The 18019-nt window shown below is 42.3% G+C and overlaps 1 protein-coding gene across 1 annotated transcript in view; it reads right to left on the bottom strand.

Moving 5' to 3' along the window:
• ARHGAP15 (Rho GTPase activating protein 15) overlaps window positions 1-18019 on the bottom strand; it is a 730617-nt gene that overhangs the window by 611973 nt on the left and 100625 nt on the right. The window contains exon 4 of the mRNA XM_066575178.1: window positions 5737-5805. Within this exon, the coding sequence (XP_066431275.1) occupies window positions 5737-5805 (69 nt within the window). The remainder of the gene's footprint in view (window positions 1-5736; window positions 5806-18019) is intronic.

Genomic DNA, 18019 nt, shown 5'->3' with positions numbered 1-18019 from the left:
GGGAATGGGTTTGAGCTGCCAGAATGGCCACCTGCAGCGGCCGCCGGGAGGCAACGACGCACGGCTGGAGGTGGGGCCGGGAGCCTATGGAGATACAGGGCAGCCTGACGCCAGCAGGCAACCAAGATTACTTAAGCCGTGCAAAGGGATTTGTCCCAGGAGTGCAGCATTCCAGCAGCAGCATCAGTGTTGTTAGCTGCCAGGACCTGAGGCAAACCCACATTTTTAGCCAATCAGCAACAGGGGGCATCACCCCCTGTCAATCTTGACTTCACCCCTTGTTCATGGTGGCGTCAAAATACACTAATACCATCCACCTCTCCTCCAGGACAGACTGTCAACCTCTCCTCCAGGACACACTGACCATCTCTCCTCAAGGACAGACTGTCAACCTCTCCTCCAGGACACACTGTCCATCTCTCCTCCAGGACAGACTGTGAACCCTTCCGCCAGGAAACATTATCCACCTCTTCTCTTGGCCACATTTACTTTCTCTCTTCTTAGCCACATTTACCACCTTTCCTTCAGACTACATTGTCCATCTATTCTGTAGGCAATGTAGTGGTCCAGCAGGTCCTACAGAAGACTCACAGCACACTTGTCCTGTTACACCTGTCTATATGCCATCCATGGATGTAGAAGGTCGCACCTGTAGGAGAGACCTGTGTCTCCCCTTCTTCTCTAAGCCTAGAGCTTAACACTAATATCAGCTGGTCTCTCATTGGCTGACAGTCAGGTTCAATTTCACTGGCGCATAGCCCAAGGGCGGGGAATCAGCTTCACTAATCCCTATGCAGGCAGAGGAGGAGTCCAAAAAGTGCAGTACTGGGAGAGGTTATATAAGCAAGAGGCACTGAGTAGTTAGAGGAGAGAGTAGTCAGAGGAGGTGGAGATAGGAGCAGTTCAAGGTAGAGCTTGGAGTAAACCTGTTCCCTTGGCACCCCACAGGAGTAGGAGAGAAGAACCTTTTTGAGGTTAGTGAGTCATAGCTACCCAGTGAATTCAAAGCCAGGATTAGCCTTCCAGCCACTTGTCCCTCTGCTTCATATACACTTCACTAAACTTTAAATCAATCCTTCATCTAAAGCAGCTACTGGGGAAATTGTTTTACAAATAAATCCACAAAAAAAGGAAAAGAGAGAGCATCGAAGTCAGGTCTTAATCAAATCATTATCACTGTATTTCTCATCGTGTTCAATTACCTGCTTAGTGCTACATCTTCCTGTACCTGTTACAAATACTTTTACGGAGAACTGTGAATTCAATTTGTATTTCAAATATCAAAGTTAGTAAATCTGTACACTCCCAGATTTCTAAACTATTGCTGGACTCGACTCTGTTATTTCTTCGGCATACCATCCTGTGGGTCCAGTTGGAGTGTTGGCATCACTGTGACAAAACTAGGCCTTACAGCCATACGTGTTACAGTAAGTTCTTTGGGGCTGTTACAGCAACATTATCTCCTCTAGGTTTACTTCTACTCAAAGACACCTCATGCACCTCTCTTCCAAGACATATTGTCTTCCATTTTTCTAAGCTGCATTTTCCAACTCTCCTTTTGGCCACATTGTCTACCTTTCTTCCAGAACACATTATTCACCTCTTCTCTAGTCCCCAATGTTCACCTCTTCTCCAGGACACATTTACCTCCTATCTTCTGTACCACAGGATGTATTTCTCCTTGGGACATATTTTCTTCCTCTCCTCTAAGCCACATTATCCATCTGTCCTCTAAGCCACATGGTCTACTTGTCCTCAGGACACATTATCCACTTCTCCTCTAGCCAACATGGTCTACTACTGCTTCAGGATGCATGATCCACCTCTCCATATGGCTTCCTTCTCCTTCAAGACTAATTTTTCTCCTCTCCTCTAGGCCTCCTATGATCTGCCTCTTCTCAAGGCCACATTGTTCACTTCTACCTCAGTACATATTGTCCACCTCTACCCTAGTATATATTATTCACCTCTTCTCTAGACCACATTGTGCACCTCTCCTCTAACCTACAGATCAAACTACATCCTTGGCTGGCACAACAGGACTTTTATACCCTCTGACCCACCAAAACATTATAATGGCCAAATAATCAGTTACGGTTACAAACTAACAATGTTCTCTATTAGTGTTGCAGAATAACTACTAAATACTTTTCTTTTTGCTGAGCCGCCCGGAGATACATTCGCACTTTCTGCAGAGCACAGTTCATGTCTTGTTCCCCTTTATTAGAATCTAAAAATGTATCAAAATAGCCCGGCAGAGCTTCATTAGACAGATGCCGGGATTGTCAGTAATCTGCACATGTTCTGCACAGCCTCCTTTTTTGTGCAGCATTCAACCTGCCTGGAAGAATCTGCATCATTCCTTTAAATTGTTGCCCTACTTGCATCTTTCCAGCTGAGGGAAGGGTAAAAAAAACATAACCAGGAAAATCTCCTTAAGGCGACCTGATATGTTTCACTGAAACAATTAGATACAAAGAATAAACAGTCACATTGTTTTTAGTAATCTGAGAACGGCTCCGGAATTCATTTGTATAATTACGGTGAAGTTAACTCTGAATATTTGATTAAGCAGGCACTTGTTTTTACAGATGTAGCAGAGTTGAATTTGTCATTGAACTGCTCCTTCTGCGGCGTGATAACTGCGATTTGAGTTTATGTCGTAGATCTAAGTGCAGTAGGAGGGTAAACTATAGACAAAAGTTTTACTGTTTTATAAAAACATTAATTCTTTTTAAAGTTTTTTTTAGCTACAAAAATGACGTCCATCTCATTTTGGACGCCTAAATTCGCAATATGCGTAAATCGAGTTTAAAGCGACCCTCCCGGTATACTGGAGGAATAGGAGAGGTGTCTGCAGTTGTTCTTCTCTGCCGCCCCTCTGATCCGCTGGTATCAGGCCCTGTTTTCAGCTGTTCAAGATATCTGCAGCAATTTTCTATCTGCCTAATGCATGCTGCGCGCTGCTCTCTGATTGGCCAGTGCTGCTCACATGAGCAGCTGTGGCTAATCAGACAGCAGGTATAGTGCATTAGGAGTCTAACACTTCCAATGTACTATGGGGATGAAAAGGGTTGACTAAGTTTTATAAAATGCCTCTGAATGGGTCATCGTGAAAAATAACAAACAGCTGATACTCATCGCTCCCCCGCTCATTCCCCGCCATGGTCTTCGGTCTCCATTAGGCTACAGTAAGACTGTGATATCCCATAGACCTGCTGCTGTACCCAGTGATAGTGCTCACCGATGATCACTGAGTGTTGTCATTGGTTGCAGCAGCTCGTTTGTAGACACCTCATACTGACTTCAGCCGGTAAAGATGTTGTCATCCAGTAGACCTGAGCTGGAGGAGGGGAGCGAGCGGGGGAATGGGGAATATCAGCTGTTTGCTATTTTTCACGTTTGGGGATCCATTTAAAAAAGCTTTATATAACTCGGATAACCTCTTCTAGTAGTCTGAAGTTTGCATCGGCCATCTTGGATCGCCTAAAACAGGACCTGAGACTAAGGGATTGGAGGGACAGCAGAGAAGAACAACTGCAGGTAATACACCCCCCTCATCCTACGGTCCCAGGATAGGTTTTTTTTCCTGTAACTGGAGGATCACTTTAAATCTTGTCTATTGGCCTAATAAACCATTGGGTGGGGTATAGGCAGAACATTAAAGGGGTCTTCCCATCTGAGATTCATAGCATGTTCACAGGATATGTCAGAAACGTAAGATAGGTAGAAGTACCACCCACGGGTCTTGTACCTATCTTGAGTTAGGGCCTCCACCCTCCCCAGCCACTCTGAATGTGGTGGCCAAAGGTGTCCAGGAGGACAGAAACAGCCTAGAGTACTGAGTTATGCTGTTTCTGTAACTTGGAGACTGTACAAACAGCATAACTCCCATTGACTTTTATGGGAGTAACAGAAAAAGTGCAGCTCAGCCATGATCAGCTGTTTCCATCATCCTGGCCATCTTGTAATCAGCAGTGTTCCCATCTCGATATGTTTGGTCAAGATGGGAGCACCTTCTAAGGCCAGAGATGTACAAAAAATGTAAAAAATGTACAGAAAAATAAATAAAATGGTAAAAAAATACGTCAAAAATAGTTTAAAAAAAAGCGTAAAAAAAATAAGTTACATGACTTTGAATGCCGCAAAGGAAAATAAAAAGGTTTTTTATTGTGCAAAAATCGAAAAACATATATATATAATGTTGGTATTGTTGTAATCGTACCGACCCGCAGAAAAAAATGTATCATGTCATTTATACGGAATGATTAACATTGTAAAAAATGTTTGAATTAATGGGGATTATTTTCTTCCTGCTCTCCAAAAAAAGTAAAATTACTACAATACATTATATGTACCCCAAAATGGTACTATTAAAAACTACAGAAAAATAAATAAGTTATAGTTAATGCATTATTTACCCCACATGGGGAACGCCAACAGTAAAAAAAAAATACACAACACTCGGATTGTGCTTTTTATGGTCACTAAATTTAATAAACAGCGATCAAAAAGACTCCAAAATGGTACAAAAGAAACCAATGGTTGTTCCACAACAAAAAAAAACCCCACACAACCCTACTGATGAAAGGGTAGAAAAGTTATGGTGGTCAGAAAATGGCAATAAAAATATAGTTAGATGCAGCATGTACACCTTAAGGCCTTAGTCACACGGGCGTTTTTTCTCACGCGATTTGCGGATCGCATGACGGATGCGCATCCGCAAATCGCGTGACCGGTGCGCGCAAGTCGCCCGCAAATCGCCCGAAAATCTGCTCCTAGCCGCGTTTCATTAGAAACGGGCCGGAGCTGTCCAGCGCATTGCATTCAATGGAGACGGCAATAGAGCCGGCTCCATTTAAAGCAATGCGCTGCGGGCGAGCCCGGGATGAATTGTCGGTAAGGGCTTAAATATATAAGCCCTTCCCTGCAATTCATCCAGAAATGTGTAAAAATAAAAAATATATATATACTCACCTTCTCCCGGCAGGTTTTATAAAATCGCCGGACGCATGCGCATGCGCAAATCGCGGCTAAAAACGCCCGTCTGACTAAGGCCTAAAAAGAAAACCCCCACAAAGATGGTGAAATTGCATTTTTTCCTATTTAACTCCACTCAGAAATTTTTTAAAAGTTTTTCCGCATATTATATGGTACATTATATAGCACCACTGAAAAATACAACTCGACCCACAAAACAACAAGCCCTCTGCCATCTACATCAACAGAAAAATAAAAGAGTTGTGAGCTTTGGGGCAAGTGGGGAAGAGAAACCGAAAAAAGAAATAAGGGGGGGGGAGGGGGGAGGGGCACATCCTCAAGCTGTTAAAGGGTTTTTTTGGGGGACAAAAATAATTTTTGCTCTCTAATGCTGTCCTGGCTAATGAAGCCATCCCCCATGCACACACACAACACTTTAGTGGCAGATCCGTGTCTCTGTTGCTTTAACATCTGACATCTTGCCACTCAGTCTCTCGGCTTCTGCTTACATTGAGTGGAGAGCCAACTTTGAAAATTAATTTGAGTATCGGAAAACCCCTTTCATCTCCATGTCTACCACCGCCGTTCTGCCGATAGATGAGGGACTCAGAGGCTGGACCCAGATTGCACTTACTTTTAAACATCTAGAAGGGCTTATTAAATGTACATAGCGAGATAATCAATACCTATTATTAATTATAGCAGCATCCGACTAACACATTCAGACCACTGAACTCATTAACAGTAGACACTTACCGAAAACCCTTTATGAACTGGCTTGTCAGTCACATAGTGTTGAGACAAATTCCTTCGATGACGAGAGATCTGAAAAAGAAGATAATGCAAGATTCCATTTTATTACAGCAAAGAACATTAATTGACCAAATGAAAGTTACTAAAAGTTTTCCAATTAATGTCCAACCACAAACTCATAATTCATTCAGTTCTTTCTTTCCACCGCTGCTAATTGACCCTATAGGCGCGACTATTAGCAGTGAGCAACCTGTTATTTATGGTTGTAGCTAATGCCCAGACCTTCTCTCTCATAACCCCTTCCGCAGGTCCACGATGTACTGTTCCCAGAGTCCCCTGTAATCTTCTGCCTGCAGTTGTCTTGACTGAATTCATTAATTAGAAGGAATTAAAAAAACCAAAAACATTATCTCTAGCCAGGTTATATGCGAGAGGAACGGGAAATCCAGTAATTAGTAAATTCAGGAGTAAACAATCTAATATGTGAAATAGGAGAAAAGTTCATTAAAGGGACTAATTCACCAAACATTTTTTTTACTAAATAAAACTAGATAGAGAAACGTATTACATTTTTCTAATGTATTGTTATTGTCTGAGTCTATGATGTTTTATTCTGTTGTCTGGACATGACTCTGGGGGCGGTCATATTTTCTGACCAACATTAGAACATAAGAACATTTAGAGGTATGATTTACAGCAGCTTCATGGGCCATTCAACAATGGACAGAAGGGGACCCATTCACTTGGATGATCAGACGATCTTTTCTTTCAAGGCTGTCCTGAGCCCGGTTGCCTTGTGTGCCCTCACACATCCACCAGTCCCAACACCTCCCCACAGTCTGATCAGGTGATCCTCTCTACTGGTGGTCTGTCGCGGGCGTCCTGAGCCCAGTCACCTTGTGTGCCCTCACACATCTACTGGTCCCAACACCTCCTAACAGTCTGGTCAGACGCTCCTCTCTACTAGTAGTCTGTAGGGGGTGTCCTGAGCCCAGTCACCTTGTGTGCCCTCACACATCCACTGGTCCCAACACCTCCTAACAGTCTGGTCAGACGCTCCTCTCTACTAGTAGTCTGTAGGAGGTGTCCTGAGCCCAGTCGCCTTGTGTACCCTCACACATCAATTGGTTCCAACATCTCCTAACAGTCCGGTCAGACACTCCTTTCTACTGGTGATCTGTCTGGGTCAGGGTTAGGGGTCCTAAGCCTGGTCACCTTATGTGCCCTCACATATCCACTGGTCCCAACACCTCCTAACAGTCTGGTCATACACTCCTCTCTACTGGTGGTCTGTAGGGGACGTTCTGAGCCTGGTCACCTTGTGTGCCCTCACACATCCACTGGTCCAAACACCTCCTAACTGTCTGGTCATACACTCCTCTCTACTGGTGGTCTGTAGGGGACGTCCTGAGCCCAGTCACCTTGTCTGCCCTCACACATCCACCAGTCCCAACTTCTCCTAACAGTCTGGTCAGAACGGCCCAGTGGGGGACAATTCATCGATACGACCATCCAGCTTCTCACATCCCAATAATACGCCCCTCTCAGACCCTGGTAATGGGGTGAAATCTCCTTGCTCCATTGTAGAGGTGTCTAGTGGTCAACAAGCTCCATACAAGCAGAAGAAGAGGTCACTGCACACAAGGAGCCTCCGAGATACTTTTATAGGCCAAGGGGGAGCCACTTTTTGGGACTCGAGTGACAAGACCGTTCATGTAATCACCCCACAACGTCTTGTAGGGGCTGGAATATTCTTTTACAAAAGAGTGTAGTTCCGGACATTAAATGCTCTACTAATGACCTTTTGTCTTTGCAGCCACCTCCAAAAATTTTGAGAACCAGCAAACCAGAGCGTAAACATTTTGTCCATTATTAGTATTCTATAAATGAAAGGAGCGAATCGATGCATCCTGAAAATGTAGCTGATAATAAATGGAAATGAATTGTTCATTTTGACAATGCAACATTGTATCAAATCGGTCAGAATATTTATAAGTTTGATTTAAAAATAAATACAATACAAAAAAAACAAAAACAATCGATACAACAAGCACAAGAGCTGACGTCCCCGGCACAATATAAAACTTTAAATGACCTATTTAAAAGAACACCACTTAACAAATACATTACAGGCAAAAAACATCTGGTGACAAGACTGTGTCCTGAAGTGTTTTGCTCCCTTAATATTCGGCATCTAAAGCAAAAAAGCGCTTTCATGAAAATACTTTGGTTGGTGGCAGTTACTCCTTTGGGGAAGGAAGGAAATGTCATAGCTTATTTTCTCTATTTTGCAGTCCTGTTTTCTGGAGTGTCAGCTCCTCGCGTTATTAACATGTAGGGTAAGTGAGTGTGATTCCGCAACGCTACCGAGACAACTTCACAGATCTGCGAGCTTTCATTTTTATTATTAATGCAAGATTTAAATGAAAGGAACAACATCCCATTATTACAGAGGATCATTATCTCCACCAATCCTGTGATTAATATTTTAGAAATTTAGACGTTACGTATACAAAGCGATGCATATTTTAAAGAGAATACCGCGTGTCATCCATGAATCTAGGGCAGACGATACAATGGGGAAACTTAATGAAAAGACTTCCAAGCAACCCTTTGGCTGCTCAACCGGCCATTTCAGCAATGAATTCCCCCAACGGCGCGAAAGGAATTGTAGAAATCTGTAGAAACTCAACTTATTTTGCTCAGCTTTTAAAGAGGAACTCAAAAAAGTCCGACCCGCAACTGCTGACATGAGAGCGCGAAGAAGGTCTTCCTAAATCTGGACCCACACTTCCCTCCTCCTAAAGAGTCCGCTGCTCATCAGGACGGTATAAGCTCTTTAAGATCAGTCCATTCATACAATGCACAGCAATGTGGACAAAATCGAGTCTCCACAATATTGGCACGGCTTGGGGAGTACTCTCCAGTACACGGCACAAGGAAATGTAGGCAGTAACAGTTTCAAGCCTAAAATGTTGGCGGTCAACCACTTAAAAGTTATAGATCAGTCTTATCTGTGAGATAAGTCATCAGTAGTAGATTGGAAGCGGTTTGACACTCGGGACCCCCACTAATTATAGATCAGTCTTATCTGTAGGATAAGTCATCAGTAGTAGATTGGAAGCGGTTTGAGACTCGAGACCCCCACTGATCAGACGCTTGCTAAGTCAATGTACTCGTGGACTGAGCTGATTCGCGCAGGAAGCAGACAAGTGCATTGCTACTGTGGTGGCCAGGCAAAGTTCTCATCGAAGTGAATGTAAACTGTGCCTGCAGTACCAGGCCTGACCACTGCAGAGAGAACAGAGCTGTCTGCTTACTGCGGAAATTGGATCAGTGTATCAGCACACTGGCCAGCAAACAGTTGATCTACAGGGGTCCCAGATGGTAAACCTATGCCAATCTGCTATTAATGGCCCATTCTATGATAGGCCATCAATAGTTTACAACTACAAAGGGGTTTTCTGGGCATTTACTATTGATGACCTATCCTCAAGATAGGTTATCAATAGTTGATAGATGGTGAACCACTGCTCAGGATCCCTGCAGATCAGTTGATCCTTCGACCTGCAATCAATGCAGTGGAGCTGGATGTCGTCATCAGGGTCGGAGCCAGAAGTGTAATAGAAAGCCTTCATTTTCATTTAAATTAATGATAGCAATGCCCTTTATTACACTTCTGGCTCCAACCTCAATGCAGCAGCGATCCTGAGCAGAGGTTCCCAGCCAACCTACTGCTGATGACCTATCCTGAAGGTAGGTCCCCAATAGTAAATGCCCAGAAAATCTCTTTAAGACTGTCTGGTTTAATTTTAGAACACCTTTAAGTTAGTTTAGTTTACTTTAAAAATTGTGCCAGAATTTTACTGCAATTTGCCACAACTTTTAGTGCCATTAAGGCAATGCTACCTTTTCAAAAACCATGCCCCTCTATTGGACGAGTCAAAAAAAGTGCCAGAAAGTGTTTAAAAACATATAGGACTTGCGGCGCGAAGCATGTAAGACAATTATCAGGCGCACTTTGTCCAGAAAACTATTAAATTTTTGAAAGGCAAATTTGCCCCAATTTTGGGGATTATTTACTGTTTAAAATGCAACATTTTTGGCGCAAAATGCTTTGTGCCACATTTACTATATGTTTTAGACTCTTTTGAACACTTTTTTTTTGCTGGCTCTGACAAAAGCTTGTTCCTTTGAAAAAAAGAGGGGGTGGACTAAATTGCTACAAAAATTTCACCAAAATTTTCGTACAATTTTTGGCAAAAAATAAGCCAACTACGAGCCTAAACTTAAACTAGACAGTCTTAAAATTCGACAAGTTTAGTATTCAGCAGAGTCACCGTGATAAATCTGGTGCATTTCAAGGCTGTCAAGTCTAAGTTTGTAATGTGTAACTAATAGACAATATTAGTATATAAGCCCCATTGTGTACGGAGGGAATTGTCCACGGCACAAGGATATACACATATGTAGGATGTGAGGACTTGTTATGTTGCTCAGGTGATGTGAACTGGAGCCAGGACACTCATGCCAACGTGAACACTGCTATGCCAGTTTGATGTCCCTAGTGACTAGATTTTAGTGCCAAATTATCTGCCTTGGCCGGACAGAAATACCAAGAGGAAAATATGTAAATTCAGGGCTGAATGCTGGAAAAAAAAAAAAACATTGCAACGACTTTAAACATGAATCCATCAAAATGTGAAATACATTTATTTATTGCAATGCAGCAAATCACAAGATGTAAAGAACACAGAGAACAAAGTGCAGGAGAGACAATGCGGAGAGCGTTCTGTTCTCTTCTAGCTGTCTGATATCTTTATGCGTTGTCTTTTATATGGGCGCTGCTGTGATGGGCTTATGTAACTGCATGAAGAAATTCGGCAACTTTGTAACATCATTTCTGTTTTAACTGGTTACTATTAAATGTAGTAACTTTGTGCAATGAATGACCTCTTTATTAGGGCTCCCGGCCCTCTCACCATTTGCACTCCCCAATATGGAAATTCTCCCCGTGACCCCGGAGTGCAACATAAAATCACATGACAAGTTTTCTGTGGATCAGCTTCAATGTGAATCCACATTAGATAGAAAAATCTGGCAATTTGAGTGACCTCCAATGAGGCCGGTCATCGGTGATAGACTAGCCGGGGCCTCATTGCCAGCCGTGGGAGGGGGGGGGGGGGTGGCCCATATAATAGTGTGGAGAATATACAGATAATGGTGTGACTGAGAAAAAACATCCAGCGAAAGGGGATCCTGTGGAGGAAAATAATTCGTCACTGAGAGGGGTCAGAGGAGGGTGTCAGGAATCATTCTAACCAACAGCCACTGCACAGTCCGCCGAATACAATGCTGGGGCTCCAAGTAACATATCCGAACACGCAACTCGCCATTCCTCCGCACGGATGGGCTATGACAACAGATGATCAGTTCCAGGCAAAAGAGCGCAAAAAATTGTATCACTGAGCAGCCGAAAAACATCTCCTGATCAGAGGGGTCCAGATTTCTGATGCACCGTTAAATACCATTCTGTTAGTCGCTGCCCACTGTTCAAGCTTTTCTAGATCTTTTTGAATCCTCTCTCTCTTCCCTAGTGTTCGCTATCCCTCCTAGCTTTGTGTCATCTGCAGATTTGATCAGTTTCCCATCAATTCCCTCCTCCAGATCATTTATAAACATGTTGACCAACACTGGGCCTAGGACAGAGCCTTGTGGTCCCCACTTGATACATTCTCCCACTTGGATGTGCAGCCATTTCTGACCACTCTTAGAGTACGATCACTCAGCCAGTTGTGAATCCACCTAACAGTTGCCTTGTCAATCCCATTTTTGGTCATTTTTTTCAATAAGTATGGGATGAGATACTTTGTCAGATACTTTACTAAAATCAAGATATAGGCCCCCTGCACACGGGCGGAAATTCCGTAACAGGATTTCCCGCAGAATTTCCACCCGTGCCCGCCTGCATAGAAGGGCATTACAAAACGCAATCCTATGCAGACGGACCCGATTTGTCTGCGTGAAAACACACGCGGAAAACAAATAGCGGCATGTTCTATTTCTCTGCGGGTCTTGCAGAGGCCCACATAGAAATGTCAGTGGTGACGGGCCGGCTCTGCGCATGCGCTGACAGGCCAGCTCCGCTCTGCACATGCGCCGACGGGCTGGTTCCGCTCTGTGCATGCACCGGCTGGCCGGCAGCCGGCGCATAGCAGAAAACAAAAGACGCCGGGAGCGGGTGAGCCACAGGCCTCTGCAGCGGCATGGGTCCGCATCCCACTGCAAGAATTCTCACAGCGGGGTCCGACCCGGCCGTCTGCAGGGCCGTCTGCAGGCCATACTATATCTACCGCATTTCCCTGATCAACCCAGTCAGTGATTCTGTCATATAAGGAGATTAAATTCATCTGGCATGACTTGTTTGTTACAAACCCATGCTGGCTCTGGTTAATTACTCCATTTTTATCCAAGTATTTGTATACATGCGGTATAGAAGTCAGGCTTACAGGCATGTAGTTTCCTGGATCCACCTTCTTCCCTTTTTGAAGATAGGTACAACATTTGCCCATTTCCAATCTTCTGGGACTTCTCCTGTTCTCCAGGAATTTTCACAGATTCCGGCGAGGGGTTCAGCAATTACCTCCGCTGCTTCCTTTAGTATCCTATGATGTAATTCATCTGAACCTTGAGGCTTGGATTCATATAAGTTAGGGCTTTTAGCCACTAGCGTTTTTTTTTTTTAACGCTGCAATATTGTTGCATTTTTTTCAATGGGAGTTTCTAATGTTAAAATTGCATCGCACAAAAATCTCAAAAGCACAAACTTGCGATTTTTGTGCGATGCGATTTTAACATTAGAAAGTCCCATTGAAAAAAATGCAGTGATATCACAGCATTGAAAAAAACGCTAGTGGGTAAAAACCCTTAGCTATGTGTTCCCTCACCATCTCTCTGCTTATAGATAGCCTGCATTCTTGTATTCCCCCAATAGCACAGGGAAGATCATTTGATGTTACATCTACTTTCTGAGAGAAAACAGATACAAAATAGGAATGTAAAAGTTCGGCCTTCTCAGCATCATTCTTAACCAATTCACCATTTTCATTCTGTAAAACTCCTGTAGCATCTTTGACTTTTCTTTTTCTTTTGACCCTCCAACTCTTTTTTTTACTGCTTTTTGCCTCTCTTGCAAGCCTCAGTTTATTACTAGCTTTACCTTTTCTGACACTTGCCCTATAGTTTCTGCAGACTGCATTATATTCTTCTTTAGATATTTCCCCCTCTTTCCATTTGATAAACATACTTTTCTTCCTTTTTAACATGTGTGCAAGTTCTGTGTTCATTAACATCTGCCTTTCTGAAATCCAACCTTGAGGTCTGAGTTTCCTCAGGTCTTCCTCCCCTTGTTATCCAACATCCAAGGATATCATGATCACTGTCTCCTAAGGTCCCAGCCACCCGTACTCCCTCAACCATTCCCTCCCTGTTGGTAACAATTACCAACGATTTGGGGTGGGCCATTCTTTGGATCACAGGGGGTCCCAGCATTCAGATCTCCAGCAATCAGACATTTAGTCCTTTTATAGACTACATAGTGTAGGGATTGCATGGAAGTACAGTATTATTCAGCGTAGTATAGAAACCTTTAAATATAAACAGCCGGCCCTAAGAAATGAAAATACTAACTGAAATCGCTTTTAATATTGACGACTAGTAGTTTGGTCATACACATGGGGACTATAGCGGGCAGTTGGATATTTGCATTCATGAACCTGTAGAATACCAATGCAATGTATCCAGTATAAGACATATCACATGTAGTTGCTGTAGTACTTAGTAGCATGTAAAGATGAGCGAACACCAAAATGTTCGGGTTCGCGATATTCGAAACGAACTTCCCGCGATGTTCGGGTGTTCGTTTCGAATAACGAACCCCATTGAAGTCAATGGGCGACCGGAACATTTTTGTATTTCGCCGATGCTCGCTAAGGTTTTCATGTGTGAAAATCTTGGCAATTCAAGAAAATGATGGGAACGACACAGCAAGTTCTCCTCTGCCACAGCTGTAACAGCTGTGGCAGAGAAGAACGATGTTAGCCCATTGAATTCAATGGAGCCGTCAATACAGCCGACTCCACTGAATGCAATGGGCTGCCGGCGATCGCGGGATGAATTGTCGGAAAGGGGTTAAATATATAAGCCCTTTCCTGCAATTCATCCAGAAATGTGTAAAAATAAAAAATATATATATACTCACCTGGTGCCAGCAGACGGAGTTCAGCGCGGCAGGCTGCAGTTCTCCTGAACTGCTCTGAACAGCTGTGAGTAGTATTCAGCAGCCGGGGATTTAAAATCCCCGCCTGCTGAATAAGATGCCTCTGATTGGTCACAGCCTGACCAATCAGAGGCCAGCCCTCACTCACACCCATTCATGAATTTATGAATGGGTGTGAGTGAGGGCTGGCCTCTGATTGGTCAGGCTGTGACCAATCAGAGGCATCTTATTCAGCAGGCGGGGATTTTAAATCCCCGGCTGCTGAATACTACTCACAGCTGTTCAGAGCAGTTCAGGAGAACTGCAGCCTGCCGCGCTGAACTCCGTCTGCTGGCACCAGGTGAGTATATATATATTTTTTATTTTTACACATTTCTGGATGAATTGCAGGAAAGGGCTTATATATTTAACCCCTTTCCGACAATTCATCCCGCGATCGCCGGCAGCCCATTGCATTCAGTGGAGTCGGCTGTATTGCCGGTTCCATTGAATTCAATGGGCAAACATCGTTCTTCTCTGTCACAGCTGTTACAGCTGTGGCAGAGAAGAAGGATTTGTCTTCTATATGTTCTCAATGGGGTTGGCGCTGCTGCCGCCGGCCCCATTGAGCGCATATAGAAAAGATTTCTCAGGGAAGAAAGTTAAAGTAACCCGAACATCCGAACATCGTGTGGTGTTCGTTACGAATAACGAACATCCCGAACACCCTAATATTCGCCCGAGCATCAAGCTCGGACGAGTATGTTCGCTCATCTCTAGTAGCATGGTACAGGTTTTGGGTGCAGCTGTATTTTCTGCACAGCTCTGCTTATATCAAAGGGCTGCATCCCAAAAAATGAGCTGCTCACAGGTTGTCCTGCTCTTTGGTCCCACAATCCAGCTGTAACCTGCTGCAGTGTAACTGTAGTGGTACTCAATTATAGTAATTAGTAGTTATATCTCCACGCGGCTCCATCAGGACAGTACAAGATCTTTCATCAGTCTGTTTATAGAATTGGTAACAATTCCATCTTAGTTGTTTTTAGGTCAGCCCACTGCGGTTCTGTCCGACAGACCGGGCTCTGCTTACACTTCATGTTTAATTTCAGCTGCTGCAAAACCACCATGGTCATCTTCTGTAGCGTTTGCAGGTTCCTCGAAGTGATGGATGGAGTCACTGCTTCTTTTCTCTCAGTTGCACCGACCCATGCACTCTGAAAACACTGATCACCAGCTGCTCTAAGCTCTGTTACGGAGGGTTTCTTCTCCACTCTATGCAGATATCTATGCTCAGATATCAGCTTCCTTCTACCAGTAGGGTAGACTTGGGGGACCTGCAATCTCTCCTCCTGAGCAATGCCAAAACTAACTGCATCACCAGTCCTCTCAGAGCATGCTCCACAACTCCTATTCCACTTCTTCTCTGCCAGGTGACCTGATAACTACCAATCAGAAAATGATCAAGACAAAGCAATCCAGAGGTGCTGTTACACAACTGGCCACTAGATGCCACTGTAACATGACATTTTATATTAGCCTTCATGAATGTTCCAGCTATAAGTAGCATTTGTGCTTTTTCACACATACCAACAGGGTTGCCCCCCTACACTGTTATGGAACCTGACACCAAGTATTCACCTAAAGGAAAATGAAGCATTACACAGTGCCATTGAAATCAATATGCTGCCTATGTAATGCACAGATATGTTGAGTCCCCCAAAGGGAGAGATGGTTTGCAGCTGTCATCTTCTCTGGCTTGCTGGTCACATTTAGCCTCTATTTACTCAAAATTCCCTATTTAGTTACTTTAAAATTCAATTTTGAAATCAGAAAACCCTTTCAAATATTTGCCCATCTATAGCTGCCCTAAGAAGGGTCAAAAACCCAGAAGATCTATAGAAATCTCTTTAGAAGACCTTCCTAGCATTTTGTTTTTGGTTCAGAGACTTCAATGCTACTGTGGAGGCGGCCATATCACACTTCGTTCTTGGCTTACCGGTCATTACACTTGGAAGGTAGGCCAGAGACTCCCAGTTTACAAAATCCCCCCAAGTAGGAGCCTCACAAATGTTCTCCTAAGTCAACACTGGAGATAATTATGTTCATCTTCCAATGAAAACATGATCTCCTCATCACTTATGTCATGGGGATCATAGTGACAACTTAGCAAGTTAATTAGCAGACGAGTCACACCAAGGATAAATATAATCATCTCTGAAGAATCCCAGCGTTGGGTTAATGTGTTTTGCAGGAGCACATGGAATGTATAAGTGTCTTTTAAGGAAATCAGGGATTGTTTAGCAATGCAAACCTGAAAGGCAGTTTAACAGATGGCAACAATAAACACAATCTCAGGACTCCAGAGCGGAGAATACCTTTTTGAATTGGTTTTATTGGATTTCAGCAGCCAAACACCTTTTCAAACAGCTTGTATCTGGTAAGCCGTGTGTATTTCAGTGCTCCCTTAAGGAAAATATTTTTTTTCTCTGTGAGAAAGTGAGATACATTCTACCTCTGCCTTCCCCAACCAATGAGTACTAAAACAAATTGAGAAATTGGTGCAGCCATGTGAATCTGCAAGAGACGTGAATCGGGAGACGTGTGGATGTTTAGCCCGGGGCGTGTGATCTCCAGCCAAGTTCAACTACAAAAAGATCTTGAATGGAAATATCCGTAATTGTTATTTTTTATCTTGGTTGTATACCTTGGAAGGCGAAGAGATACCGAGGATTATAATGCAGAGAGAGAGAAGTTAACTGTTAAATACCAATAGATATCTAGACATATGTATAGGTAGGTAGACAGATAGATCGATAGATAGATAGATAGATAGATAGATAGATAGATAGATAGATAGATAGATAGATAGATAGATAGGAGATAGATAGGAGATAGATAGATATGAGATAGATAGATATGAGATAGATAGATAGATAGATAGATAGATAGATAGATAGATAGATAGATAGATATGAGATAGATAGATAGATAGATAGATGATAGATAGATATATAGATAGATATGAGATAGATAGATAGATAGATAGATAGATAGGAGATGGATAGATAGATAGATAGATAGGAGATGGATAGATAGATATGAGATAGATAGATGGATAATAGATAGATAGATAGATAGATAGATAGATAGATAGATAGATAGATAGATATGAGATAACTAAATAGATAGATAGATATGAGATAGATAGATAGATAGATAGATAGATAGATAGATATGAGCTAGATAGATAGATATGAGATAGATAGATAGATAGATAGATAGATAGATAGAAGATAGATAGATAGATAGATAGATATGAGCTAGATAGATAGATAGATAGATATGAGATAGATAGATAGATAGATAGATAGATATGAGATAGAGAGATATGAGATAGATAGATATATAGATAGATAGATATGAGATAGATAGATAGATAGATAGATGGATAATAGATAGATAGATAGATAGATAGATAGATAGATAGATAGATAGATAGATAGATAGATAGATAGATAGATATGAGATAGATAAATAGATAGATAGATATGAGATAGATAGATAGATATGAGATAACTAAATAGATAGATAGATATGAGATAGATAGATAGATAGATAGATAGATAGATAGATAGATAGGAGATAGATAGATATGAGATAGATAGATATGAGATAGATAGATAGATAGATAGATATGAGATAGATAGATAGATAGATAGATAGATGATAGATAGATATATAGATAGATAGATAGATATGAGATAGATAGATAGATAGATAGATAGATAGATAGATAGATAGATAGATAGATGATAGATAGATATATAGATAGATATGAGATAGATAGATAGATAGATAGATAGATAGATAGATAGATAGATAGGAGATGGATAGATAGATAGATAGATAGATAGATAGATAGATAGATAGGAGATGGATAGATAGATAGATATGAGATAGATAGATGGATAATAGATAGATAGATAGATAGATAGATAGATAGATAGATAGATAGATAGATAGATATGA

The sequence above is a fragment of the Eleutherodactylus coqui genome, chromosome 8, assembly GCF_035609145.1.
Source record: "Eleutherodactylus coqui strain aEleCoq1 chromosome 8, aEleCoq1.hap1, whole genome shotgun sequence".
In the NCBI taxonomy this organism is placed as follows: Eukaryota; Metazoa; Chordata; class Amphibia; order Anura; family Eleutherodactylidae; genus Eleutherodactylus; species Eleutherodactylus coqui.
The sequence above is the reverse complement of the archived record's forward strand: the minus strand, read 5'-3'. Positions and strand labels throughout refer to the sequence as shown.